A 27059-nucleotide genomic window follows, 5' to 3' on the forward strand; every position below is an offset into this window, starting at 1 on the left:
GCCCCGTGGCTGAGGGGCTCTGCCCACAGCAGTGAGGGGCTCCCATTCCCACAGCAGTGAGGGGCTCCCATTCCCACAGCAAAGGGTGGGAATGCAGCACTGGCCACCCCCTGCTCCTTCCTGAGCCAAACTGCCCAAACCATCCTTTCCTGCAGAGCTCTTCCATTGTCTGGGAATGTCAATCTTAGAGCAGGAGGGAATCAGCTCCTTCCGGAGCTCAGCAATCCCTTAAATTCAGCCTGTCCCTGGAACACCCACCCCTCAGAGCTGAGCTCCAGCCCTTCTGCAGGGGCTCAGCATGGGATTCATGGAATTCACATTCCTGAAGCAAGAGCAAGTTCTCCATTTGCACTTCCCCAAATCCCAGCACTTGCTGCAGGAACTTGTCAGCTAATCCGATTTCGAGTCAGGCTCTTGTTTAGTGCCACCAAGCAAATGCTCTCATTTAATGTAATACCCAAGATTTTGCTGCCCTCACACCAAAGAATCCCTGAGTAATCCAGGGATTTACAGGAATCCTTCTCCTCCCCAGAGGAACGGAGTTGTGCCTCCGCTGGATCATTTCAAACAGGCCCCCAGGACGATCCAGTTGGTTTAGCAGAGCACTGGAAAAGGGAATCCTGCATCCACAAACTGCAGGGAAGGGGAGTTTTAGGCAAACCAAGCAGGGCTGTCCATGAGGGATGTGCCAGGGAGAGGATGGGATTGACAGGCAGCAGAAGAGACCCGGAAAACTGCCCCTTTGGGGAAGGCTCCAGGTTAACAAGAGTGTTTGTTCCCATCTTTCCCAGCACTATTCCTGCCTCCCAGCTGCTCCATGTCCCCCCCACCCCCCGGGACAGAGCCATACAGACCATAGAAATAAATGGCAAAGATGCCCCCGTTGGCTGCGTCGCTGTGGAACTTCAGCAGCACCTGGTTGGAGGAGCTCTGGGCTGATTTCTTGGCAGAGTTGCCAGTGAACACACCCAGCTGGGGGGCTGTTTGCTGGGCCCCATCCCTGATGGTAGAAACATGAGAGAAGAGCATCAGTACATGTTTTTAACCTCAGAAAACAACCCTCCTCCTCCACTCCTCCCTGCTCTTCCTTCCTCATCCTCCCTTTCCCAGATCTGCTTTTCATTTCCCAGCAGCTCCCTGGGCAGTGACCTGGACCCCCCAGTCCCTCTCCCTGCCCCAGGAGAACCAAAATCATCTCTTCTGGCTCACAGTGCTCACCCAGTGGACAACTACAACCACGAACTTCACTTTTAAACTCAGAACCTGAAGAGCTAGGACTGGTTTTCCAAAGGAATGTCACTCCCTGTTTGCAGAGCAGGCACTGGGATATTCTGAAGATCATTTATTGAGTGCTACAAGCCCAAGAATTCGGCCCCAAGCTCTTTAAGCAGAGCAGCTACATGTGCTCCCTTGGCTGCCTGAAGCTGATAATGCACAGCACTGTGCATAAATAATATTTCTATCTATTTCTATTAAAAGAAATAATGCAAAAATAATGATTTCTCTTCCCTCCTACAAGTAGAAAAGGAAGCTCCCAGTCTGGAAAGCCCCTGGGGTGAAGAAAGCAGTGTCACTGCAGCAGAGCTGAGCCCATCTCCAGCAGAGATCCCAGTTCCCATGGAAAAGCCAAGGGCACCTTTCCCAGATGGAGCCCCTGGAGTGGCTCCAGGAGCCCCCCAAAGCTGGGCTGTACCCACCACACAGTGATGAAGTCGTTGTAGGGCTCTGTCTGCAGCAGGGTGAAGTTGAGGTGGATCCCATATCCCACGGGCACCGTGAGGAGCCAAGTGCAGTCCTGGGAATTGGGGTACTGGTTGGGGAAGCCAGGGGAGTAAACTGTCCCATTCTGGGTGGTGACATTCCCCCCACAAGGCACTGCAGGGAATCAGAGAGAAACACAAACCTGATGAAGAAATACCCCCCCGAACATAACTCTTAAAAATCCCCTATTTCCCATTTTTCTTTCCTTTTTGATCATAACAAGATGCCAATTCTGGATGCAGGAGGACCCAGATCTTGGCCTGACTCGCCTCAAACAGTCTCCACCTGCCACGAGCACGTCAAACCTTTTTAACTTCATCCCATTACAGTGAATTTATGAAGTGCTCCAGAGCTGAGAGGAGCCTGCCAGGGCGTTTTGTCCAGATGTGACAGCCAGGTGTGCAAACAAATTGTCTCTCATGCCCTGCTAAGAGTCCCTGGGCTCCACCAGCTGTCTGCACGGAAAACAGAGCTCCTGCTGGGATCACACCAGTGGGCAAATCCATGCCCTTGTTCCTGCAGCAGGGGCTGGGCCAGCAGGGGGGAAATGAGGATTTGTGTGGCAGCAGAGTCCAAGCCATTAATCACCAGGACAGTTCCACTGCACCAGGAGCCCTCCAGCTCCAAATGGACTCACAAACTAAAGACAGGCAACTGGAGACAGCCTGGGCAGGGCCCTGGGGGCACAGGAGGGTGACCTCCTGCTGCAGGGACACAGCTCCGGGTGGCTCAGGTACAAGCAGCAGCCTCTGCACTGCCCTGGCATGGAAATGGGAATGCTGACAGCACCTGCAGGTGCTCCTGGCCTCCTGCACCCACTGCAGGCACTGGCACAGCTCAGTGTCCCCTGCCTGAGCCAGCTCTGCCCCAAGGCCAAGGAGCTGCATTGACCCAATCCTGGCATGGGAACAGGCTGCCCAGGGCACTGCTGGAGTCACCACCCTTGGAAACGTTCAAAAATCACAGGATGTGGCTCCTGAGGACCTGGTTTAGTGGTGGACATGGTGCTGGGTTGATGGTGGGACTTTGGTGACCTTCAAAGGTCTTCTCCACCCTCAATGATTCCACGGTTCTCCCTCCCCACACAACTCACGGATCCTGGCTCAGGGTCTCACACAGAGCAAGACTCTGCTTTCCATGCAGGAGCAGCTCCCAGACCTCCCTGAGCCAGCTGAGAGCCAAACTCCACGTGTTCCCTGCCTGCCCCTGCTCTCCCCATGTGTATTTATAGAACTCCCCACGCTCATCTTCTCAAACACACACCCGAGGAAGCCTTAGGGGCCAAGTTCCCTCCTGCCCTGTAGAGCAGCAGGAAGGCTGCTGATCCCTGCAAAACCTCTCTGGAGCAGTGCTGGAAAAACCTCTGTGCCTTTTATTTCAGAATTAACAGCTTCTCTTTTAATTAAAAGACCTTTCAGCACTGACCTGCCAGGGAAAAAGGTGAGGTGCTTTGCCTAAGGCAGCACGTCCTCCCTGCCTGCTGCTATGCAAAAAATGGACCATTTAAGGGAAAGAGCAAGAAAAGGCAAGTCTGTATTGCTTTACCAGCAGGAAGAGCCCAGTAGATGTGCACAGAGAGCAGCAGTAAATGGGCCAAAACGTCCCTCACCCTCACCTCTCTGCTCTTAAAGTGCTGCAGAGCCAGCAAACTACTTAAAAACACAATAACAGAGAGGGCTACAGTTGGCAGAGCTGATGCCCGAGGTAGGTGAGGGCACAATCCTGCTGCCAGCACCCTCTGGGCACAAGACAGGCTCCCACTGACACAGTGCTGGACTCAGAAAGAGCAGCTGAGGATTTGGTTCTTTGTGCTCTGTGTTCTCTGGGGTTCAAGGACTTAAAAGAGGGAAAATATCACCTCTCTCTCTCCCTCCCTGCACTTCCTGCAGACCAAGGGCTGTAAGAGGCTGGGAGAAAGGTCAGTGCTCCTGGGAAAGGTGGAGGAAAATCTTCAATAAGCAGGGCTGAACTTCTCAAAGGTTCACCTGCAAAGCTTCTGAAGTCAATCACACAGAACTCGGGCCACTGGCCCCGTGGATGACAGGCTGAAACAGCCACGCTGTGGGGGGGGAAAGAGAATTTGGACACTGGAGTTTTGATGCCTGGAATACAGATCTCCACTCCCTTAGCCTGCAGGGGCCTCCTGGCACACTGGTCTGCAGAAAGGAGAGCATGGAAAGTTCCTGAAGATCTCCCATCTGGGTCATTTTGGAGATGCCACACTAAGGAGACCAGGGCAGGGACACCACCTTCCCAACTGAGAGTGCCAGAGCTGCAAGGATCTCTGCCCAGGGACTAAGTGGGTTTCCCAGTGCTAAATCAAGAGAAGCTCAACGCTGTTGAAGAAATAAAGCAAAATGTAATTATTCCTACAAGGGCCCTGGACTGTGTCTCTCTGAAATGCAGCTCCCAGCGGCCCCAGCAGTGAGGGGAGAGCTGGAGACTGTCCTCACCCACACCATGAGGCTCAACCCCTGCCCAAAAGTTGCTCCCTGGTTCTGAACTGCCCAAAATATTCGCTTTGTGCCAGACCAGGCTGACCACCAGCTCAGGGAGAACACGCTCCAGCACTTCAGGGGAGAAGGTTTGACCCCAAGAGCACAAGAAGGCCAATGGATCCTGGCCTGGATCAGGAACAGTGTGGCCAACAGGGCCAAGGAAGTGATTCTGCCCCTGGACTCAGCACTGGTGAGGCCACCCCTGGAGCGCTGTGTCCAGTTCTGGGCCCTCAGCTCAGGAAGGACATTGAGGGGCTGGAGCAGGTCCAGAGAAGAGCAACGAGGCTGGGGAAGGGACTGGAGCACAAGTGCTGTGAGGAGAGGCTGAGGGAGAGAGAGAGAGCTGGGGCTGTTCAGCCTGGAGAAGAGGAGGCTCAGGGGAGACCTCCTCACTCTCTGCAACTCCCTGACAGGAGGGGGGAGCCAGGGGGGGGTTGGTCTCTTTTCCCAGGCAAGACAAGAGGGCTCGGTCTTCAGCTGTGCCAGGGGAGGTTTAGGTTGGAGATTAGAAAGAATTTCTTTGCAGAGAGGGTGCTCAGCCATTGGAATGGGCTGCCCAGGGAAGTGGTGGATTCTCCATCCTGGAGGTTTTTAAGATGGGACTGGATGTGGCATCAGTGCCATGGGCTGGGAACCACAGTGGGGTTGGATCAAGGGTTGGACTTGATGATCTCAGAAGTCCCTTCCAACCCAGCTGATTCTGTGATTCTATGATTGATTCTATGATTCCCAGCCCACCTCCAGCCACTCTTTGCTCTGCAGTGCCACTTCCAGCCCAGTGACCACACGGGGACTCACAGGAGGCCAGCACAGAGCTGGAACCTTTGCAGTGCCCAGGGACACCCCCGTGGGTGCCCCCCAGGCCGTACCTTCACAGCGGGGCAGGGGGTGGTCCCAGTTCCTGTTGGTGCCGTGCTGGCAGGTCAGCACGGGGTGGCCGATCAGGTGGAAGCCAGGGAGGCACTCGAAGGAGATGGACTGGCCAACGTTGTACCCGGCCCCTCTCACCACCCCGTTGGCAAAAGGCTCCGGGTCGGGGCACTCCTGCAGTTCGTAGGCTGGGAAAAACCAAGGGAAAATGATTTATACTTCACTTTTCAGGGAATGAGGGACAGGAGGAGAGGGAACGGCCTCAAGCTGCGCCAGGGGAGGGTCAGGTTGGACATCAGGAAGAATTTCTCCATGGAAGAGATTGTTAAAACATTGGCAGGGGCTGCCCAGGGAGGTGGCATCAGTGCCATGGGCTGGGAACCACGGCGGGGTTGGATCAAGGGTTGGACTGGATGACCTCAGAGGTCCCTTCCAACCCAGCTGATTCTGTGACTCTATGACTGTCCCCCTGCTGCTCCACCCGTGCCCCCCTCACCTTGATATTCCAGCTTGAAGCCTGGCTTGTTCTCGGAGTGGTCGCTGTGCAGGTACACGGTGGTTTCGTGGGAGGTGGACAGGAGGGAGCCGGGCAGGTCGGCGCCGCTGAAGCGCCCGATGACGGTGCTGGTGTCGTAGGGCCCGTTCCTGATCTCCACAAAGTCGTGGTTGGGCTCGGTGGAGAAGTTCAGGAACTGGATGTGAGCACCTGGAGAGCAGGAAGGAACAGTCTGCACCTAAAGCTCCACCTCCAGCAGCACCCGTGGGGCCCTGGACAGCCCGGGCAGGCAGAGGGACATTCACCATGGAGGGATAGAGGGTGGGCACACACTGACAGAGAGCAGGTTCAGACTGGAGATTAGGAAGAAATTCCTCCCTCTGAGGGTGGGAAGGCCCTGGCACAGGTTCCCAGAGAAGCTGTGGCTGCCCCATCCCTGGAAGTGTCCAAGGCCAGGTTGGAGCAACCTGGGCTAGTGGAAGGTGTCCCTGCCCTGGGACTAGATGGGCTTTAATGCCCCTCCCAACCCAAACCATGCCATGATTCTATGATCTTCCCACCACCTCTTCTGTCTCAAACCCAGCTGTCTCACCAAACCCCACTGGCAGCAATATCCTCCACGTGCAGTCCAGGTTGCTGGGATAATTTCCTGGGAAGCCTGGGCTCAGGAGCACTCCTTCCATCTCTTCTGCTGTTCCTCCACACTGGGCTGTAAAACCAACAGGGTTAATGGTCAGGATCCCTTCACAGGTCTCTCTGGAGGATGGTCATGGCCAGCTGTGTGGGAAATGAAGGAATGAAACACTTGAGAAGAGAAATAGGAAATCCTGCTATGGAACCAACACAAAGCTGGCCAGGCACATTACTAATGCAGGTATCCTTTTCCTGCCCTCTGGAGATTAAAGCCTGGGCCCAGAGATCCAGTTTTGGCAACCACAGAGGGAGAGCCAGACCTGAACAGCAAGAGAGGAACCAGACATTGTATCAGTGCATGTCATGCACCAGCTTGAATTTTTAACCAACTGAAAAATTACTGTGGAGAAACAGAGTGATCCTAATTTTGACTCCAGTTACAGCCACTTCTTTTCCTTGTTACCTGTTCCACCTGCCAGTCTCTGGGCAATCATCACCAAATACAGAACAGGGTGTTTGCAGACCCGCTGCAGTCCATCCCCTCCCAAGGAGAGATCCAGAGATGACAGCCCAAAAATATGTTTACAAAAGGCATCACATGAAATTAAAGCACACAGATAGCATCTTCTCATGCTTATCTGGGTGACCTCTGCCTGGCTACAGCAGCACCATCCAGGTGGATGTTCCCCTAACAGGTTCTGACAGCAGGGGACAGACTCTTTGTCCAGTATCTCATTACGTGTGTACTTGCTACTAACAAGGTTTCTCCCAGAAGATTTCTCTTTTTCTTCTTTAATGGCTCTTTAATAGAACTACTTCTGAATTATTTAGAAGTCGAGCATCTGGGAGAAGTAGACCAGGAGAAAATCAGCACACTTCGGTTGGGGAAGAGGGTTGTGCTCTGAGCAGGGGCACAGCCACGGCCAGGGCTCTGGGCAGGGCTCAGACCCGTGATGGGCACAGGGCAAAGAGCCCCAGGATGGTCAGCACGGGGTGCTGGGACATCCCAGAGGGGATGATGGGCACTCAGGATCATAGAATCATAGAATCATAGAATCACAGAATCAGCTGGGTTGGAAGGGACCTCCAAGATCATCAAGTCCAACCCTTGATCCAACCCCACTGTGGTTCCCAGCCCATGGCACTGATGCCACATCCAGTCCCATCTTAAAAACCTCCAGGGATGGAGAATCCACCCCTTCCCTGGGCAGCCCATTCCAATGGCTGAGCACCCTCTCTGCAAAGAAATTCTTTCTAATCTCCAACCTAAACCTCCCCTGGCACAGCTCAAGACTGAGCCCTCTTGTCTTGCTGATGGTTGCCTGGGAAAAGAGACCAACCCCCCCCTGGCTCCCCCCTCCTGTCAGGGAGTTGCAGAGAGTGAGGAGGTCTCCCCTGAGCCTCCTCTTCTCCAGGCTGAACAGCCCCAGCTCCCTCAGCCTCTCCTCACAGCACTTGTGCTCCAGTCCCTTCCCCAGCCTCGTTGCTCTCCTCTGGACCTGCTCCAGCCCCTCAATGTCCTTCCTGAGCTGAGGGCCCAGAACTGGACACAGCACTCCAGGGGTGGCCTCACCAGTGCTGAGTCCAGGGCAAGAATCACTGCCCTGGACCTGTTGGTCACACTGTTCCTGAGCCAGGCCAGGATCCATTGGCCTTCTTGTCCCCCGGGCACACTCTGGCTCCTGTTCAGCTCCCTGTCCATCCCCACTCCCAGCTCCCTTCCTGCCTGGCTGCTCTCCAGCCCCTCTGGCCCAGCCTGGAGCTGCCGGGGGTTGTTGTGGCCAAAGTGCAGGACCCGGCCCTTGGCCTGGTTGAACCTCATCCATTGGAATCAGCCCATGGATCCAGCCTGTCCAGGTCCCTGGATGACCCACACTCGGCTGCAGGGGTGTTTGTGCCCCTCTGGAGCTGGGTGACCTTTTCCAGCAGAGTGGGAGGCAGAACAGAAGGGAGGGGAACAGAAGGGCTGGGGGGGTGTTTGCACCACTGCTCGTGGTCCTGGCTGGCACAGAGACCCCCAGAGTCAACCAGGCTGGCGTTCACACCCCAATAGTGCCTCAGAGGCACAGCCCAAGCAGGCAAAAAATCCTGCTGAACTGAGGGACTGGTGCTGATTAAGAGAAGAAAATTTGTAGTTCCTCAGCCAGATGGGAATATTGGGATCCTCCTCCATGCTGGGATCTCCCAGCTCTAGAGCTGAGCCGAAGGGCTTCTGATTTCTTTCAGAGCAGCTCCCAGGGGTGTGGGTCCTTTAGCTCAGTCATTCTCCTGTAAATGTCTCTCTATTTATTCCTGGCCTGCAGATCATCAGATAAAAGAACTGTTAGCTCTTATAATTACTTTAAAGCAAAATGATGTAAGCTAGAACAGCAGGAGCCTGAAATAACTGTTAACTAAAGCTATTAAATGCATAAATGTCTCTCTCAGAGCTGCAAAATGTGCAACATGAATATTAAACATCTAGATTTGCTAAAAGCAAAAGACTGAAAATAATCAAAAAAGCTCCAGTAAGTTCCCTGCACCTCTGTCCCTCTTCTCTTTGGGATCACTTGTTCCGTGGTGGAAGGGGACTGCCCAGCCCTTTTCTCTTCTGAACACTCAGCAGTGTCAGGGGCAAACACCCACCTTGACAAGTGACCTGTGGTCACAAATGGTCCCACAGGACCTGCTGGACTCCAGGGTGGGAACAAGGCACCCGAGGTGCAGTTGGGATACTGGGAGATAACAGGCTCCATGTGATATCAAGATTCATTTCATAAAAACAGCCCACGGTCTTCAGGTGGAAGAAAAAACCCTCAACCCGTGACAACCAACCTGCTTCCAGCACAAAGGAATTTTAGGTTTCCCCCTTTGAATGGTTTTGTGTGTTGAGCAAGATTATTTTGTTATTTCACATCTTCTACTACGGCCACATTTTAAACATTCAAAATAAAGCACTCCGGGGAGCCCCCGGGGGACTTCTGGGTTGCAATTTCCCTGGCAACAAATGAGGATTTTTCCACACTCAGAACAAACCTGAATTTCTCTAAATCAGCCCTTTAACTTGTATTTTTTTGGGGGGGAAGTGCTATAAACATGTGTCAGGTAGAGAGAACAGGAGCCCTACCGATGCAGAGCGGCGGAGGGTAATTCCAGCGGCGGACGGTGCCCGGCATGCAGGAAATGTGGGAGTGACCCTGCAGGGGAGGGAAACAAGACACAGGGTTGGATCTCCCACAGTTCCAGGTGTCTGTTGGCACCCTTTGGCTGGGCACTGTCCATACCTGCAGGGCGTAGCCCGGCTCGCACTGGAAGGACACGACGTCGTTCACCAAGTAGCGCTCCCCGATCTTCAGGCCATTCCCAGGAACGGGGGGCTCTGGGCAGCTGGACAGACCCACAGCTGTGGAGGGAAGAGGGATGAGTGCTCCTGGGAGCAGGGGTGGCACCTGTGCTTGGAGGTAGGAGGAATGGGAACACACGTCTCCATTTCACCCCATTCCCCTGTTTGCCAACCGCCACCGGTGGGGGGGGTTTGGATTCTCCCCAAAGTCCTGTGGCCTTTGGATTCTCCATGGACAGCCCTGGTTGTGCAGCATTCCCATGTCACAGGGCACATCCAGGATCCACAGATATTCCCTGGAACACACATTTCTTTTCAGGCAGAAATGTATCACCAACCCCTTGGTGATTCATGGCCAAACCCATCCCGAGTGAACCAGTGATGGAGGAGCTGGACCTGGGACAACCTGAAACCAAACACCCACCACGACCCTCTCACCCCACACCTGGAACTGTGTGTGCCTCTGCCAGCCAGGCAGCACCTGAGAGGGATGGGAGAGGATGGAGGAGATCAGGAGCACATGGAATGTGTTGTCATTTGCCCCTTTCTGGGCAGAAGCCGCACGGTTCCAGTCTCCGACCCTTTCCCTCCCATTTCCCATCACAGCCTGAATTTGCCAGGAGCCACAAGCAGGGCTGGTCCTTGCTGGTGCCTGCAGAACAGCCTACGAGATTTCATTCAATCCCACTTCCATCCCAGCTACATTTACAACTGGGAATATCCTGCTGCAAACCCAATTAACAACCCCTGAGCTCTCCTTTACACGTCTCTCCTTTACACGTCTCTCCTTCCCTCCCAAACACCAAAGGGAGATAAAATGAAGCCTGAAGGCACCTCACACCCGCTTCCAGCACCTCCCTGGCTCTCTGTGCTGGCAGCTGCCACTACAAGATAACCTTCTGCATCACTGCAAGGGCTGATGCTCTGCTTCAACCCCACCGAGCCACAGCAGAGGGGAAATAAAAGAGAAAGGAGAGAGGGAGAGAGGCTGAGTCTCCTCCTGAAAGCCCAGTCACGCTTCCCAGCAAGGAAACATGTGTTCCCTCCCTGCACATGGATGTACTGCTTGACCTTCAGAGAGGTAGGAGAGAGAAAATGGCTTTAAATAACTTCCCGTTCAGATCAGTGGGCACCGAGTTCCACTCAGCCCTAAATTGTTCTTGCTCTGCTCTGGCTTGTGGAGCATGGGGAGATAAGAGCTTTGCTCCAGCAACCCAGTGAGGGAGAAAAGGGAGGAAAACTCTGGTGTTTTAGCTCATCTCTCCAAACTTCCTTGCAGAGGTAAAACCTGGGGCTGGGGGGGCTCCGAAATTCTGGTCGCGTGAGCAAAGCCAAGAAAACCACGTTATTCCAGCTGCCCCCAAAATCAACACCTATTCATTTCCTCAGCAAAGGAAACGAGCAAGCCTGATAAATCCCCCAGCCTAATGAAAAAAACCTGCCCAGGATTGTTGCAGTGGGGGAATTTGGTGCTCAGAGAACTTATTGATTGGAAGGGAGATGGAGAGGGAACGAGGGAATGTCTGACCCAACATCCATTTGTGCAGCTCCCAGTCCCCACCCTTGCTGGTTGCTGTAATCTTGCTGGGCTCAATAACTGACAAAGTTTCAATCTGCAAAGCCTGCAAAAGCTGGAAGGGTCAGTACTTGCTGGCCTCTAAAGCACAGGCTCAGCTGTGACATTCACAGCATCCCAGACTGGTTTGGGTTGGGAGGGACCTTAAAACTCATCCCATTCCACCCCCTGCCACGGGCAGGGGCACATTCCACTATCCCAGCTTGCTCCAACCTGGCTGTAAAGACTTCCAGGGATGGGGCAGGATTTCTGTGGATGTTTTACAAAATGAAATGAGCTTTCAAACCTATTTGTTGCTTTAGGGAAAAACAAACAAACAAACAAACAAAAAACCAACAACAAAACGACAAGAACAAAAACCACCAACAGAACATTGGCTGGCTTCAGAGACAAGATTTGTGCTTCAGAACCAATTACCAGACAAAGTGTCCAGCAAGAGCCAGCTCTGCTTGCATTGCCCCGGGCAAGATTGGGAGCACAAAGCAGTGCCCACAGGGCCCTCAGCAGCACCAGGGACAGCAGGGACACCAGGGACATGGGCAGAGCAGCCCCTGGGAGCTGCAGGAGCCCCAGCCTGGCTCCCAGCCCTGTCCCACAGGGATCTCTGGCACTGCTCACTCCCTGCCTGCTGAACATCCCCCCCTGGATGTGCTGGGAGCTGCCCTCCTGCCCTGCCCTGCCTGGATGGCAGCAACTCAAACCCTCCCTGGAGACAACCACAGAGCAGCCTGAGCTCCAAGGGACCCACCAAGATCATCCCCCCAACTCCTGGCTCTGCACAGGACACCCCAAAAATGCCACCGTGCGCCTGGTGTTGTCCAAACAACTCCCTGCTGGAACAGGGAATAACAGCCTGAGGTCACAGCCCCCAGCACAGTGACCCTCTGCAGCTTGGCTGGAACACAGAACACACCTTTCCTGAGCAGACATCTGCTCCCATGGCAGGAATCAAAACACACACAAGGGGAGGAGAAGGAAGTTTTTGGCAATCCCACCCAAACCTGACAGCTCATTCCCAAGAGACTTCCCTGCCCTGCCACGTCTTCCAGCTTCAGGCAGGTTTGTTCCCATAGCACTGAGGACCTAAAATACAAAATACTGTGCCCTGTTTTGCACCCCCAGCACAGGACAAACATTGCTAGGGTGGTTCAGCAGAGGGCTCAGCACCCACCCTGTGCCCAGAGTGTCTGTGCAGCTCCAGCCCTGCAGTCTGCCCAAGCACAGGCTGCAGGAAGATGTGCAAAGCCAAGTTATTTGGTTTTATCTCCTCTCTGACCCTGCTCTCTGTGGGAGGTGCCATGAGATGACCTCTGAGGGCCCTCCCAACCCAGGATTTTCGGGAGACGACATGTCCAGCCCTGCATGTTCTTTCCAGCAGTGACCAACACTGAATGCAAAGAGCAGGCAGGCCCTCCCAGCCTCTGGCTTTTCAGGCACCTCCCAGGCAAAGATCACAGCCCTGTGCTGGACACACCAACTCTCCATGAATTTTTAATACTTCTACCTCCACATCTCTTCCTCCTGTGCTCCAACACAGCAACAAACAGGGCTACCAAGAGCACCAGGGTCAGCCCATGACCCCAGATCTCCTCTGCTGCATCTGTTCTCTGTTTAACACCCCCCTCCCTGCAGCTGGAGAGCAGGGGAGCCCCAGCAGCCCCTTCCCCAGCAGCCCCTTCCCCAGCAGCCCCTTCCCCAGCAGCCCCTTCCCCAGCAGCCCCTTCCCCAGCAGCCCCTTCCCCAGCTTGGAGGTGGCAGCAGCAGCTCTGTAATTGTCTCCCCAGCACTCAGAGGAACTGGGAGATCAAGGCTGAGCTGCTCTTACTTTTGTATTCCAGGTGGAAGCCGGCAGCAGAGACACTGATATCCGAGTAGAAATGCAGATAGAGCTGGTTTGAAGTGCTGTTGAGCAGAGCAGGCACTGTAGTCCCTGGGAAAACAAGAGGGGCACAAAGACAGTGAAGAGGATCTTTCTTCTCCTCCTCCTCCGTGTCCTCGGAGATTTGAGGCAGGAGAGGCTGAGAACAGAAAAGTCCTTTAAACTTAACAAGCTCCCCTGGTTTTGATCAGGTTCTAATGAGGCCAAGTGAGGAATACCCAGGGCCCCTCTGCAATGGCCTTTCCAACAGGCAGCTGCTGAATTTTGGCCTGTGAAGTCTCACCACGGGGCAGACAAAAAGCATCAAGAAGGGAAGGGGGGGTGAGGAACAGCGTGGGAGGAGCTCAGGGAAGTCCACACTCCTTCTCCTGCCTCATCCCCTGGAAGCTCTAGCCCAGACTCCCTTCTCCTCCCCACCCCAAAGCACCTGGAGCACATTTGGGTCTTAAACCACCAAGAACTGGGGTCGTTGTTCTGCATCTGAAAGCTTCCCAAAGCTCTGGCTCCTCCCTGCTCTGCCAAAAGCCACAGTTCCCCCCACGGAGAAGCAAAAAACCACAGTTGTTTTGTAGCCCTTTCACACATTTTGGTGCAGGTGAGGTGTCTGAGCTCACCCCACACAACCCACCAGCGCTGTGGGAATTCCCAATCCCGGGCTGTGGAACAAACCCCACTGGGATTGTGTTGGAGGCTCCCTGTCAGTGTTTCCCACAGGAAGACAGCTCCAATTCCCAACCCAACAGGCCCAGGCTTAAATCTGTGCTGGGGTTCTGAAGCACTTAAAGCACAAGCTGAGTTTTAGGAGGTGAAATGCTGGGCTGGACCCAGGGGGGTGCTGAGCACGTACCAGAGAAACTCCCCAGCATGGTGGCTGTGTTATCCCCTCCATCAAACACTTCCAGGGAATCCCAGTTCTGCTCAGTGACAAAACTGATCACCTGGATCTGCAGGGAAAGAAAAGGCAAAAAAAAAAATAAATAAAATAAAATAACAGGCCAGTTCCTGCACTAATGGTAATAAATTAAATTAATCTCGGTTAAAGGGTCACTAATCAAGTTACCACACACCCTTATTTATCCTATTTAACTTGGAGACCTCCTGCCTTATCTGGGCTTATCCAGCTGTTTTTTCCCTCCAACTCCAGACTCTGTGTCAGGAGTGATGTTTTCTGCTGCTCCCACAAAGAGAGAGCTCCTGCAACTGCACAGCTCATTTGCAGCTGCTGAGAATCCCAGCCTTTTTTCTCCCCCCCTTGTTTTGAGAAATCCCTGAAGACTTTCAACCCTTTCAAACCAAAACAACCACCAGCAACCCACTAGCTAAAAGGAAACAAAAAAACCCCAACATTAAACAACGGGATTTTTTTTTTTTTTTAAAAATCCAATCAAGTTTCTGCCTTTCCCTCGTTTCTCTCGGCTTTTAGTTGAATCACTCGAGCTGCATTTTCAAATTTCACCTTTCCCTGCCACGGCCCATAAGGTTTGGAGGCTTTAGAAGTCACTTGACTCCATTAGTGAGAACATCAACACGATCCTCAAACGAGCTGAGAAATCTGCATTTACACCCAAAAGCAGCTCATCCCCCTGGCAAAGAGCTCCGTGTAATGGCCCGGATTTGTCTGCCACGATTACCATTAAAAGGGATTTTGTCTTTATTCCTTAAATACAGGGGGTTCAAAGCATTCAGCGTCCCACTAAAAACACAAAGTAAATCAAGGTTGGTGAACTGGCTGAGAGAGTGAGGCAGCAGAGCTGAGAGGAAGCCAAAGGTGTTTGGGAGAAACCGGCTTTAATCTGTCAGCTCTTGATGAAATTTTCAAACACTGGGCACCTCAAATCGAACTGGGAGACCAAAGCCCTAAAAAAAGGCAAATCAGGAGCAGAAATGACTTGTACAACTCGGCTGCAGACAAGGAGGATGCTGGAACTTTGGTAATTTGGGTGAGATTTCCCTCTCCTGCAGAGCCTCAGCTCTTTCAGATCTCTCTGGATGAAGAATTCCTACCAATCCCAGTGGAATTCAGCTGGATCCTGGCAGCACAGAGCAGGGAGGGGAGCTCAGTGCCCTCAAATCTCAGCTCCACACACGTGGACACGACCCTGGGAACCCCCTCCCTGTTTCCCCACAGTCTTATTCCACGTTTTTTTCCATGGAAAACCCTCCCTTTTTCCCCCCAGTCTTATTCCATCCACCCCAAACCCCCACTTGCCTCTGCCCCTCTAAACAGCAAATGCAACACACCCATTTAAAATAAAATAATTAAAAAAAAAATCAAATCAAACCTCATTATTTCGGCCACTTTAACCTTTTTTCCTCCTTGATTTCTTCTCCACAATAAAACAGGCTCTAAAGTTCCTCCAAAGGATTTTTTTTTTTTAGCAGAGAGTAAGTGGAGTTCATCTGGCAGGAATTGCAGTGACCCCCACAGAGCCATCACTGCTCACACTGACCAAGCCAATCCCTCCCTTCCTGCCTCATTACACCCCTATTGTGATTTCCATTATTGAAAGTGGATTGAGAAGGAGCATTTTGTTTGCTCTTACATTTCCTAAATTATTTATTCTCCTCTCCATCCCCCCCCCAACTTAACGGAATAAACATTTTTAAGGTCCTAATTCTAGTCTGACATGTGGATTCACAAGGGATCTGCATCTATTTACTGCCATGTATATAAATTAATTCACTCAGGAAGGTTTGCTATGGGGATGAATAATTCATGCCAGAAGTACCCTGATTACATAAAAATCCTGCAAGTGAGTCCTGCTACCAAGAAAGCTTTAATTTCACCTCCTCCCCTGATTTACAGTTGTTTAACCTTTAATTGTTGCACAAAACCAGGGTAAACTGATGCTTAAATTAGCATCTAATAAACAAAAGCAGTGACCAGGGAAGGGGGCAGGTTCTGTGGTGGGTCCAGCTCTGTGACCATCACCTTCCTCGGGTGTCTCCAGTGTCTCATCACCCTCTCAGTAAAATATTTCTTCCTAATATCTCATCTAAAAACTTCCCCTCTTTCAGGCTGTCCCAGGGGAAGGGGTCACACTGAAGGACCAGGGTCCTGCTCTCCACCAAAACCCTCCCACCCCAGACCTGCCAACTGGACTTCCAGCTTGGCACTGGCAGAGCACAACCACAAAACACACATTTTTTTTGTTTGCCTGCAGTCTGTGTCAGACCCCAAAACATCCCCTGCAAAAAAATCCCACCCAGCAGGAAAGGGATAAAAAAATAAAACACTGAAAAATAAAAAACCAACCCCTAAAAAACCCCCAAAAAACCAAAACCCCCAAACCTTTAAACCATGAAGCCATTCCATTTCCCAGTTTTACATGAGAGCTGTGTCTGCACAACCCAAGAGGTGAGAATAAACAAAATCCCTTATGAATAAAGCCAGGTTTAACATCCTGCTGCAATTCCTGCTTCCCTCTGGGCTCAGCTGATGGGCAAAAACAGCTCCAAGGGGCTGGAAGGGGCTGGAAGGGGCACTGAGGGTTCACACTCCAAACATGGGGGTGCAGAACACAGACAGGTATTTACAAAGCTTTAAAAATTAACTGAGTTATCACCTCCCCACCCCAGGAATCTCCAGCAACCTGCAAACTGCCTCGACTCTTGACAAGTTTGGCTGGGCTAAATGGATCCACCTGCCATTTGTGGGAGGTTAAAAAATGGCTAAAATCCCAGAATTTGCTGGACTGGGCACAGCAAAAGCCTGGCAGAGGGTTCAAAACATCACCCCAGGCTGGGGCTGTTCCTCTGTGATGCCCCCAGTGCTGCTCCCCCCAGCTCTGCCCATCCCAGAGCCAAGGTCAGGTGTGGTTCTGGGTCGTGATGTGGTGGCACCAGGTAACAATTCCCAGGTAAAAAAAACTCCAGCCTGGGAGAGCTGAGCTGCTGTTCCAACAAACCCTGTGCCAAGAGCTGGGAGCTGCAAACCCATCAGCAAACACAGGGCAGAGAAATAAAAGCACTTAATGAACAAAACACCCCGTGAAGTGGGGAGAGGAGGAGGGAAGAAACCCTCAGATAAGGAAGGAGATGTGGGATGAATGGACCTGCCCAAGAATCCACCTCCTGGGTGTCACCCTGTGCCAGGCTCAGGGAGGACACCTCAGGGGGGGAGCTTTGTCTCAGCTTTGGTCTCTGATGTTTGGGTTTAATTCTCCACATCCTCCTGCTCACGGGGCCATTCCTGCAGAGGAATGATAAGGGCCCACAAAAAGGATCTGAAGAGGGAGTTCATTTACCTGGAGACAGGGAGCAGCAGGGCTGGGATTGTACAGTCCCACTGCTGCACCTCTGCTGGCACAGCACAGCCATGCTCCCAGGGCTCCCAGCATCCCAGAATTACAGCACTGGAAAGAGCTACACCCAAAATATCCAAATATCCAAAATATTCCCCAGCACAGCCACACGGCCCCAGCTGGTTTCCCACACACGGTGCCTCCAGGAGGCAAAAATCCATTGGAATTGTATCCTGAGCTGGGAGGGACCCACAAGGACCATCCAGTCCAGCTCCTGGCCCTGCACTGACACCCCAACAATCCCACCCTGTCCCTCAGAGTGTCTCTCAGCTCCCTTCAGGCACTGGAAGGTCACAATCAGGTCACCCCAAAGCCTTCTCTTGTCCAGGCTGAACAATCCCAATTTTCCCAGCCTTTCCTCACAGCAACCTGTGCCTGGTACCACCCCTTATAGCAAAGGATTTCTTCCCAATATCCCATTTAACCAGTCCTCCTCCTGCTTGAGGCCGTTAATTCCAGACTCTGCTGTCATAAATAAACCAAAGCAGAGCAACCATAAATAAACAACACCAGTTTAAAGCTCTCAGGTCTCCGAGTACCTCGTGTCTGTTGAGCAGTCAGGAATCAAAGTCTGCTCCCTTTTTAGATCTCCTTAAAACCCTACAGCTCCAGCAGAATTGGGAAGGGACCCCCAAGGATCATCCAGTCCAAGCCCTGGCCCTGCACAGACACCCCAACAATCCCACCCTGTCCCTCAGAGTGTTGTCCAAACCCTCCTGGAGCTCTGGCAGCCTTGGGGCCATGCCCAAACCCTGGGGAGCCTGGGCAGTGCCCAACCAGCCTCTGGGGGAAGAACCTTTCCCTGAAATCCATCCTAACACAACTTCAGGCCATTCCCTGGGTCCTGTCCCTGCTCACCCAGAGCAGAGCTCAGTCCCTGCCCACTCTGGCAGTCGCAGGGTAAGTGAATATCTGATCCCAGAGAATTCCAAGTTCTTTCCTGTGACATGCAGAGATTCACAACACGTGGCCTCTCCGAGAGCACCAGCCACTGTTTCCTCCCGTTTTTGACACTGTACCTGGATCCCTGCTCCTTCAGGGACTGTGATCTTCCACACACAGTTGAGGCTGTTCAGGTAGGGCTCGGGGAACCCCGGGGACAGGATGGTTCCCTTGCGCTCCGTCAAATTCCCCCCGCAGGGCACTGCAAGGAGGAAATCGCTGTTTGAAAGTGGAATTTGCAATTGGCTTTATGCTGAAAACACCTTTCAAACACCCATCCACGGACAGAAAAGCAAGAACTGGCTCATGATTAGAGGATTGTGTTTGTATAAGTGACCCCTTTTGCAGTAAATCTCTCACATAACTTCTGACAGGGCAGTGCCCAGCCCTCACAGGTCAGCCAGGAGACTGATCCTTCAGGAACTGCTCTCCTCCAGAGGAGGAGAAAAGCAGCTTTCAGACACATCTGAGTCATTCCAGGTGCTGTCCCAGATCCAACAACGACTGCTGGATCAAAAGGTCCATTCCCTGGAATCTGAGGTTCAGCTGCTCTTGCTCAGAGGCAGGTTGGGCTTCTTTACGTAACACAGAATCCCAGAATGGTTTGGGTTGGGAGGGACCTTAAAGCCCATCTCACTCCAACCCCCCACCATGGGCAGGGACACCTTCCCCTAGCCCAGGTTGCTCCAAGCCCCGTCCAACCTGCCCTTGGACACTTCCAGGGATGGGGCAGCCACAGCTTCTCTGGGCAGGCTGTAAGAGGTAGGAAAGAGGTTTCTCAAGTTCCATCAGTGGTTTGTTTTGCTGTGGACGTTGGGGTTTTGTTTTTTTTCATAGAATCATGAAACACCCCGAGCTGGGAGTGACCCACAAAGTCCAACCCCCGGCCTTTCCCAGGACAAGCCTGAAAATCCCACCACGGCAAAGGACAAACTGTTCTGTCTCATCTCCCCCCGAGGTCACCTACCCACACAGGTGGGCACGGACACGTTCCACTGTGCCAGGGCCCCGGGCATGGTGAGGCACTCGATGGTGGGGGAGCCGTGCAGGGCGTAGCCGGGGCTGCACTCGAACCTCACCACGGCGCCCACGGCGAAGTCGCTGCCCAGGCGGCGGCCGTGGCGCGGCTCCGGCACGGAGCTGCACTGGGTGGCACTGGTCCTGGGCACGGCTGGGGGGCAGCAGGGACCAGGGGGCAGGGAGAGAGAGGGGGGTAAAACACGGTCAGAGCACACACGTTGGAAATATTGAGCGTTGGATGAAAGATCTGTTAAAGGCGACGCGGAAATCTGGTTGTACCCAAAGTGCGAAGGGGCTGAGGCCCAACTGAGTCCCAACTCAGCCCCAACTCAGCCCCAACTCAGCCCCAACTCAGCCCCAACTCAGCCCCAACTCAGCCCCAACTCAGCCCCAACTCAGCCCCAACTCAGCCCCAACTCAGCCCCAACTCAGCCCCAACTCAGCCCCAACTCAGCCCCAACTCAGCCCCAACTCAGCCCCAACTCAGCCCCAACTCAGCCCCAACTCAGCCCCAACTCAGCCCCAACTCAGCCCCAACTCAGCCCCAACTCAGCCCCAACTCAGCCCCAACTCAGCCCCAACTCAGCCCCAACTCAGCCCCAACTCAGCCCAAACTCAGCCCCAACTCAGCCCAAACTCAGCCCAAACTCAGCCCAAACTCAGCCCAAACTCAGCCCAAACTCAGCCCAAACTCAGCCCAAACTCAGCCCAAACTCAGCCCAAACTCAGCCCAAACTCAGCCCAAACTCAGCCCAAACTCAGCCCAAACTCAGCCCAAACTCAGCCCAAACTCAGCCCAAACTCAGCCCCAACTCAGCCCCAACTCAGCCCCAACTCAGCCCCAACTCAGCCCCAACTCAGCCCCAACTCAGCCCCAACTCAGCCCCAACTCAGCCCCAACTCAGCCCCAACTCAGCCCCAACTCAGCCCCAACTCAGCCCCAACTCAGCCCCAACTCAGCCCCAACTCAGCCCCAACTCAGCCCCAACTCAGCCCCAACTCAGCCCCAACTCAGCCCCAACTCAGCCCCAACTCAGCCCCAACTCAGCCCAAACTCAGCCCAAACTCAGCCCAAACTCAGCCCAAACTCAGCCCAAACTCAGCCCAAACTCAGCCCAAACTCAGCCCAAACTCAGCCCAAACTCAGCCCAAACTCAGCCCAAACTCAGCCCAAACTCAGCCCAAACTCAGCCCAAACTCAGCCCAAACTCAGCCCAAACTCAGCCCAAACTCAGCCCAAACTCAGCCCAAACTCAGCCCAAACTCAGCCCAAACTCAGCCCAAACTCAGCCCAAACTCAGCCCAAACTCAGCCCAGACTGAGCCCAGACTGAGCCCAGACTGAGCCCAGACTGAGCCCAGACTGAGCTCAAACAGTCCAAACTGACCCAGAGTCCAAACTGAGCCCAAACTGAGCCCAAACTGAGTCCAGATTGAGCCCGAAACTGAGTCCAAACTGAGCCCAAACGTGACCATTGAGGAGAGAAAGCACTGACAGCATCATGGAATATCCTGAGTGGGGAGGGAACACAAGGACCATCCAGTGCAACCCCTGGCCCTGCACAGACACCCCAACAATCCCTCCCTGTCCCTCGGAGCGTTTCATCAGAACCTTTGCTCTGCTGAACTCTTTAAAGATCACACTCAGAACCACAGCTGTTTTACAATAATTAGGCAGAAATCCCAGAGAACAGATCACTGGATACTCTGAAATCCAAACCATGTTGCACTTTGCCCCCAGGGAAGGCACAGGTCACTCTGTTGTCTGTCCCCACTTTGCAGCAAAAGCTTGGTTACCACAGACAACTCCAGAGAGCACGTGGGTGAGAAATCCCTCCTGTTTTCCCACTGTTCTGTGTATCACTGTCTATTTACTCCCATAAAATCCCTCGGTGGGGCCCTCCCAGTGCAACACAAGCTGTTACTGAGGGGATCAAGGGGCAAGAGTTTGACAGCAGGAGACCTAAGCCTGTGACACGCAGAGAGGGAGGATTTCAGAGCTGCCAGACAAGATTTCAGCTGCTTACACCCAGAAATGTGCTAAAATGCCACTGGGAGAAATTGCCGGGGGATAAATCTCCAAATTCCCCATGTAACTCCGGGCATGACTCAGTGAGATGGTTCTGATACTAATCCTGGGACCAGCGAGGGCTGAGGCTGAGTGGGGATGAAAGGTCTGAATACAAAGTACCTACAGCAGCCAGACAGCCCTGCCAGATCACTGCTCCCGAAATAACATTAATCCCTTGGGATATTTCCTGTTCAGGACCCACAGACACCAAAAGCAGCTCAGGACACTTTGGGACATCCCCGTAGTTTTGACCGTTATCTCGGGACCGACCCGAGGACTCCTCCAGAGCACAACTGTACTCACCTTGGTAGACAAAATGAAAACCTTTGGCTGTGGATTGACCCTTGGAGCTAAATTTGATGAGGATCTGGTTGGTGGTAGCTAAGGGCAAGGATTCACCTGGGTGGGGAGAAAGGCAGACAGGAGATGGGGACGGCAGCGGGACACACAGAGCAGGCGCTCGGTGTCGGGCTGGGGTTTGAACCTGCTCTTCCCAGCGGCAACAGGGACAGCAGCAGCAGTAGGGACATGCTTCCTACCTGTGTGAGAACCTGAGAGGGAGCTGAGGAGCCTGGAGTGCTGGTTGGGGCCATCATGGACCTCCACGACGTCGTTGAGCGCGGTTTGGAAGAAGGCGAACTGCCCGAAGACCACTGAGGAGAGAGGGGGGGGGGGGGGCATGAGCCACACTGATGTCCCTCTGCTGTCCCCACTGCCACCCCCAGCACCACCCCACACAGCCAGGAGGTGTTTGCACGGAGCCATGGAATCAGGAACACCCTGAGCTGGAAGGATCAGCCCAGCCCAGCTCCTGCCCTGTCACGGGACAGCCCAACAACCCCATCGCTCCAAATGACACCATTTATTGTCCCAGCACACACTGAACTGTTTGGGCTCGTGTTTCAGCTGCTTTTATTCCAGGCAGAGACAAACAGGGCCTGACTGACAGCCTGGGAAGATGGGAACCCTTTATTTAGCCCCAGTCTCGGCCCAACAGAGGCAGCCCCAGCCTCCCCCGTGTTCCTGCCACGGCTCCTTCCCACTGATTCATCATCTGAGGGGGAATCTGTGACTCACCCCCCTCCCTGCCTGCACCACACGGGCTTTGTAATTCCACCAAGCCATAATTATTATTTATTGTCTGTATTGAGCCTCTGTCAGGGAACTGGCTCCCCTTGGGTCAAGCATCGCACAGAACCTGGACAAAATAACAATCCCTGTCTTGAGGAGCTTGATTTCCAGGTGGGATCTCTCTGCTCGGGGTGGATGGTTGGGAGAGAGGATATTCATGACTTTATTGACATTCAGTCCTAAACCTGCTTACAGAGCCTGCTAATGAGGGTGCTCTGGTCTCACTGCATACAGTAGATGTATTTTTATTTATTTTTTATTATTATTATTACCCTCATGATTATTATCACTGTTATTTCTATTATTATTACATGTTATGATCATCGTTATTATTACACTTTAAGGGATTTCATTCTTCCCATCCCCACAGACTGACAGCTACCTCTGGATTCCCTTCTCAAATTAAGCTCTGACTGCAAACCCGTCATTTAAACCACTGAGACAGAAAGCAAAACAAAATAACCACAGAACCCCTGAGAAAAAAAACCCCTTCACTGAACTCTGACCCTACTGAGGAAAGCACATGATTTTTAAAAATGATTATTGCTGTTGTTATCACTGTTGTTGTTGTTGTTGTCATCATTATTATTACTATTATTATTATTCTCCCTGCATACAGTAAATAGCCAGGAGCAGGCAGAGCTCATACAAGGGAGAAAATAACAATAATGAAATGATCAGAGCATTTTTTTTGCTGAAGCAAAGAGACTTCAGTTATTTATTTTTCACAGGATAACAACAGGGTGGTTTTTTTCTCCTGACAAATCTGCACTTAGAAGCTTCTTTTTTCTCCCTTTGTCTCCTCTCCTGGCTTTGCCTTTTCAAGCTCTTAAGTGCAGATTCACAAGCTGAGAGGTCTCTTGCTGTGAAATCCATCATCCACCGGGCCACCACACTTGTTCCCTGCACATCCAGGCAACATTCCAGCCCAGCTCTGATGTCAGGAACACTGGAAAAGTGACAGGAGCACAAACACACCCCCCCCCCCCCCGAGTCCTGTTGCACAGAACCTGAGCAGGGCAGGGATGGGAAATGCAGAACATCCCCTCCTAATGGTTTTCCTGCTCGTTTTTAATGAGGATATTGAAAGGGAGCAGGTGGAGAAGGGGAACTAATTTCCCTGTCATCCCACCCTGGGATCAGACTGTCTGGCCTTCTTGTTACTCTTGTTTTTAAGACAACATCAAGACCAGCTCAAATAAAAGAGATCCACGAGCTGTAAGAGCAGTGTTGGTACTTCATCAGGAGCTCAGGTGGATCCTGGATGCACACAGGAATTCATGGAATCCCAGGCTGGTTTGGGTTGGGAGGAACCTTAAAACTCATCTGGTTCCATGGGCAGGGACACCTCCCACTGGACCAGGCTGCTCCAACCTGGCCTTAGACACTTCCAGGGAATTTGAGTGTTTCCAACTGAGTTCTGGACACAGAATCCTTATTTCCCACTCTGCCATCCTGGCACAGGGAATCCCAAGCAGCTGGAAGGGCCGTGGGGACTGAGGGGATCAATACAGTGCTCTGAGAGCAGCATCAAAGAACAGCACTTAGAGCCCCTCGCCTGCCAGAGCTCTTTAAGGACTTCAAATTCCCTTGAAACAGGAAAATCAACCACTACCAACCCCAAGCCAGCTGCCCCAGCAGCTTCTAGAACATTCTTAACTCTTGTATTCAAGCTCTGACCCAAACTAAGCAGCACCAAAGTCTAGAAAAAGAACAACAGTCCTTATAAATGGATCTGGCTTTGGTTTGTACCCAATTTTAGAATTTAATTTACATGCCCCTGCCCATGGCAATGGGTTGGAATGAGAGGGTTTTTAAGGTGCCTTCCAACCCAAACCATTCCATGCTTTTTCCATGTTACTTAGAAATAAAAAATGACCCTTAAGTCACATCCACAAACCCACCCACAACAAACAGCATCTGACAGCACCACTTGTTTCCCAACCTCCCTTATCCCCGTTTCCAGATGCACTTATTTCACTGCTTTGTTCCAGTCAAATAAAGCAAGCAAGAGCTGCAGAGCAGGACAGAGTTCCAAAAACACCTGGATACAATACCATAGTCCTTGGGCACCACGATGAAGTACAAGCAGGCCTGGCCAGTGGTGTAGTTTTGGGGGTAATTCGGAGACAGGACGACGCCGTCGGAGCCCGTGTACTGACCCCCACAGGGAGCTGCAAGGGACAGGCAACAAGGGGTCATTCCCAGAGCCTGCAACACCAGCTGCTCCCAACGTTCTGGGCCCTGTCAGTGCCCCCACCCTGCTCCAGGTGATCCCTGTGAGTTCCCATTAAGGAAAACCAAGCCCTGAAATCATCCCGGCTTCACATTTCATTATCCAACCGTGCTGGGTGTGGTGGTGCAGGATAATGTGGGATAACTGCTCCCCACCTGGCTCACAGCTCAGGGCCTGGCAGGATGAGCCCCTGCTTTTTTTCACCCTCCCTTTCCAAAATCAGGGATTTCCTTCTTTCCCCTCAGCACAGACTGACAGCTACCTCTGGATTCCCTTCTCGGATTAAGCTCTGACTGCAAACCCATCATTTAAAACCATAAGTCAGAAAACAAAACAGAAGAACCACAGAACCCTTAAGAAAACAACGTATCTTGTTTTCTCCCTAAACTCTGACCCTGCTCAGGAAAGGGTTTTGATTAGCAAGGCTCAGGTTTAGCAAATGTTTAAGTGGCTTCCTGAGTCCTGCCCTGCACCAGGGGCACAGGATCTCCGTGGCCAGTTCCCTGTCTCTCCAAAGAAGGTTCAAGAAACCTCTAATAAACTCATATAAATCAGCTCTCCCTGATTTTAACACCGGGGGGGGGGGTGTTAAAAAGCCTGAAAAACTTACAAAAGGCTGAGAATCCCCCTCTCTCTGCAAAAAGCAACATCAGGTTGGTGACTGCGACCATGAAAGGTTGGGCACCGGGCAGGTCGTTCCCTCTCCCGGGAATTACCTGTGCAGGTGGGGCGGGGTTTGTTCCAGGTGGGTTTTCCATCCCCTCCCATGATGCAGGTGAGGGTGGAGACTCCCTGGATGTCGTACCCCCCGTCACAGTAGTAGGTGATGGTGGATCCCAGCTTGAGGTCCGAGCCCACGCGGGTGCCGTTCCTGATGGAGCCCGGGTCGAAGCACGACTCCCGGGGGTTTTCTGGGGGAGACAATTCCCAAGAGCTTCACTGGTCTCCTAAAATTACCCTAAAATTTTGGTCAGTTACGTTTTGGGGGTGTTTTTTTGGCTTTTTTGATCTGCTGAAGCACATCATGAAGGGCAAGAGCACGTGCAGAGCTCGGGGCTCAGCTCCCTCGTGCTGGTCCAGACCTTCCTGGGATGCCCAAAACCAGCACTGGGAGGAGGAAGGTGCCAGTTCACCCACATGTTTACAGGTACCCAACATCCACTCAACGAGGTAAAGTCTTGATTTCACAGAATCCCAGGATCACTGAGGTTGGAAAAGCCCTCCCAGCCCATGGAGTTCAACCTGTGATCCATTCCCACCTTGTCCCCAGCCCAGAGCACTCAGTGCCACATCCAGTCATTCCTTGGACACCTCCAGAGGTGGAGACTCCAAACCTCCCTGGGCAGCCCCTTCCAAGGCCTGACCACCCTTTCCATGCGGAAATTCCTCCTGGTGTCCAACCTGAGCCTCCCCTGGCACAGCTGGAGGCCGTTCCCTCTCCTCCTGTCCCTTGTTCCCTGGGAGCAGAGCCCGACCCCCCCCGGCTCCCCCCTCCTGTCAGGGGGTTGCAGAGCCAGAAGGTCCCCCCTGAGCCTCCTTTTCTCCAGGCTGAGTCCCCCCAGCTCCCTCAGCTGCTCCTGCTGCTCCAGCCCCTTCCCAGCTCCCTCAGCTGCTCCATTTAACTCTCCCCACTCCCTCTCCTTTCACAGGAACAGGCTGGGAGGAACTTTGCAAACCAGGACACACAAACCCAGACTGAACATGGAGCGTATTTCAGATGTGCCACATCTGTTCCCATCATCTCCTGGCACCCCACACTCCTGGATCCAAGAGCTGTCTCTGCTCTCACCGTGGAAATTCAGTGCCATGTGTGAGCTGGGTGACTCTCCAGATGTGCAGCACGGCTGCAATTATGGTAAAATGATTACAAGCACTTAAACAAAATGAAGACATTTTTCTCCCTGTTCACTCTGCCCTACAGAGTTAAAAACTCCATTTACATATGAAAATTCCAGTAAAGACCACGGAGCTGTCAGGTCTTGGATACTTCTTTCCCTCTTCTTCTAAGGTTTTTTTTTTTCCTTTTTTTTTTCTTTTTTTTTTTCCCTTTTTTTTTCCCCTGCCTGAAATATAATTAGGGGCTTTGATTAATCCTGCTCTTTTGTCATTTGGAAATTGCTCATTAAAGCTGAGGGCTTTCCTGAGAGCAGTGGCTCTGTGAACAATTAGAATGTGTTTAAGCATTAAATCATGGCCTTTTAGTATTTGGGGAAGGTGTGGAGGGAGAAACAGAGAGCAGCAAAGCCCCCAGACCTTGCTTTTGTTTCTCTGCTTGCAGTGAAAAATGGGATCAGCTCCAAGGATTCCTTCACCACTGGGGA

General features: G+C 52.6%; 1 protein-coding gene across 3 annotated transcripts in view; it reads right to left on the bottom strand.

The window, feature by feature from the left end:
• The window catches only part of CSMD2 (CUB and Sushi multiple domains 2), a 264720-nt gene that overhangs the window by 48739 nt on the left and 188922 nt on the right, over positions 1–27059 (bottom strand). For all 3 annotated transcript variants that reach the window (XM_032709961.1, XM_032709960.1, XM_032709962.1), the window contains 15 exons: positions 25455–25649; positions 24560–24676; positions 21911–22024; positions 21675–21770; positions 19249–19452; positions 18359–18483; positions 13883–13979; positions 12982–13086; positions 9522–9640; positions 9365–9434; positions 6218–6334; positions 5626–5835; positions 5129–5317; positions 1698–1875; positions 855–1000 (listed from right to left, as the gene is read on the bottom strand). In XM_032709961.1, the coding sequence (XP_032565852.1) occupies positions 855–1000; positions 1698–1875; positions 5129–5317; positions 5626–5835; positions 6218–6334; positions 9365–9434; positions 9522–9640; positions 12982–13086; positions 13883–13979; positions 18359–18483; positions 19249–19452; positions 21675–21770; positions 21911–22024; positions 24560–24676; positions 25455–25649 (2082 nt within the window). The remainder of the gene's footprint in view (positions 1–854; positions 1001–1697; positions 1876–5128; positions 5318–5625; positions 5836–6217; positions 6335–9364; positions 9435–9521; positions 9641–12981; positions 13087–13882; positions 13980–18358; positions 18484–19248; positions 19453–21674; positions 21771–21910; positions 22025–24559; positions 24677–25454; positions 25650–27059) is intronic.

The sequence above is a fragment of the Chiroxiphia lanceolata genome, chromosome 24 (assembly GCF_009829145.1).
Source record: "Chiroxiphia lanceolata isolate bChiLan1 chromosome 24, bChiLan1.pri, whole genome shotgun sequence".
Taxonomy (NCBI): domain Eukaryota; kingdom Metazoa; phylum Chordata; class Aves; order Passeriformes; family Pipridae; genus Chiroxiphia; species Chiroxiphia lanceolata.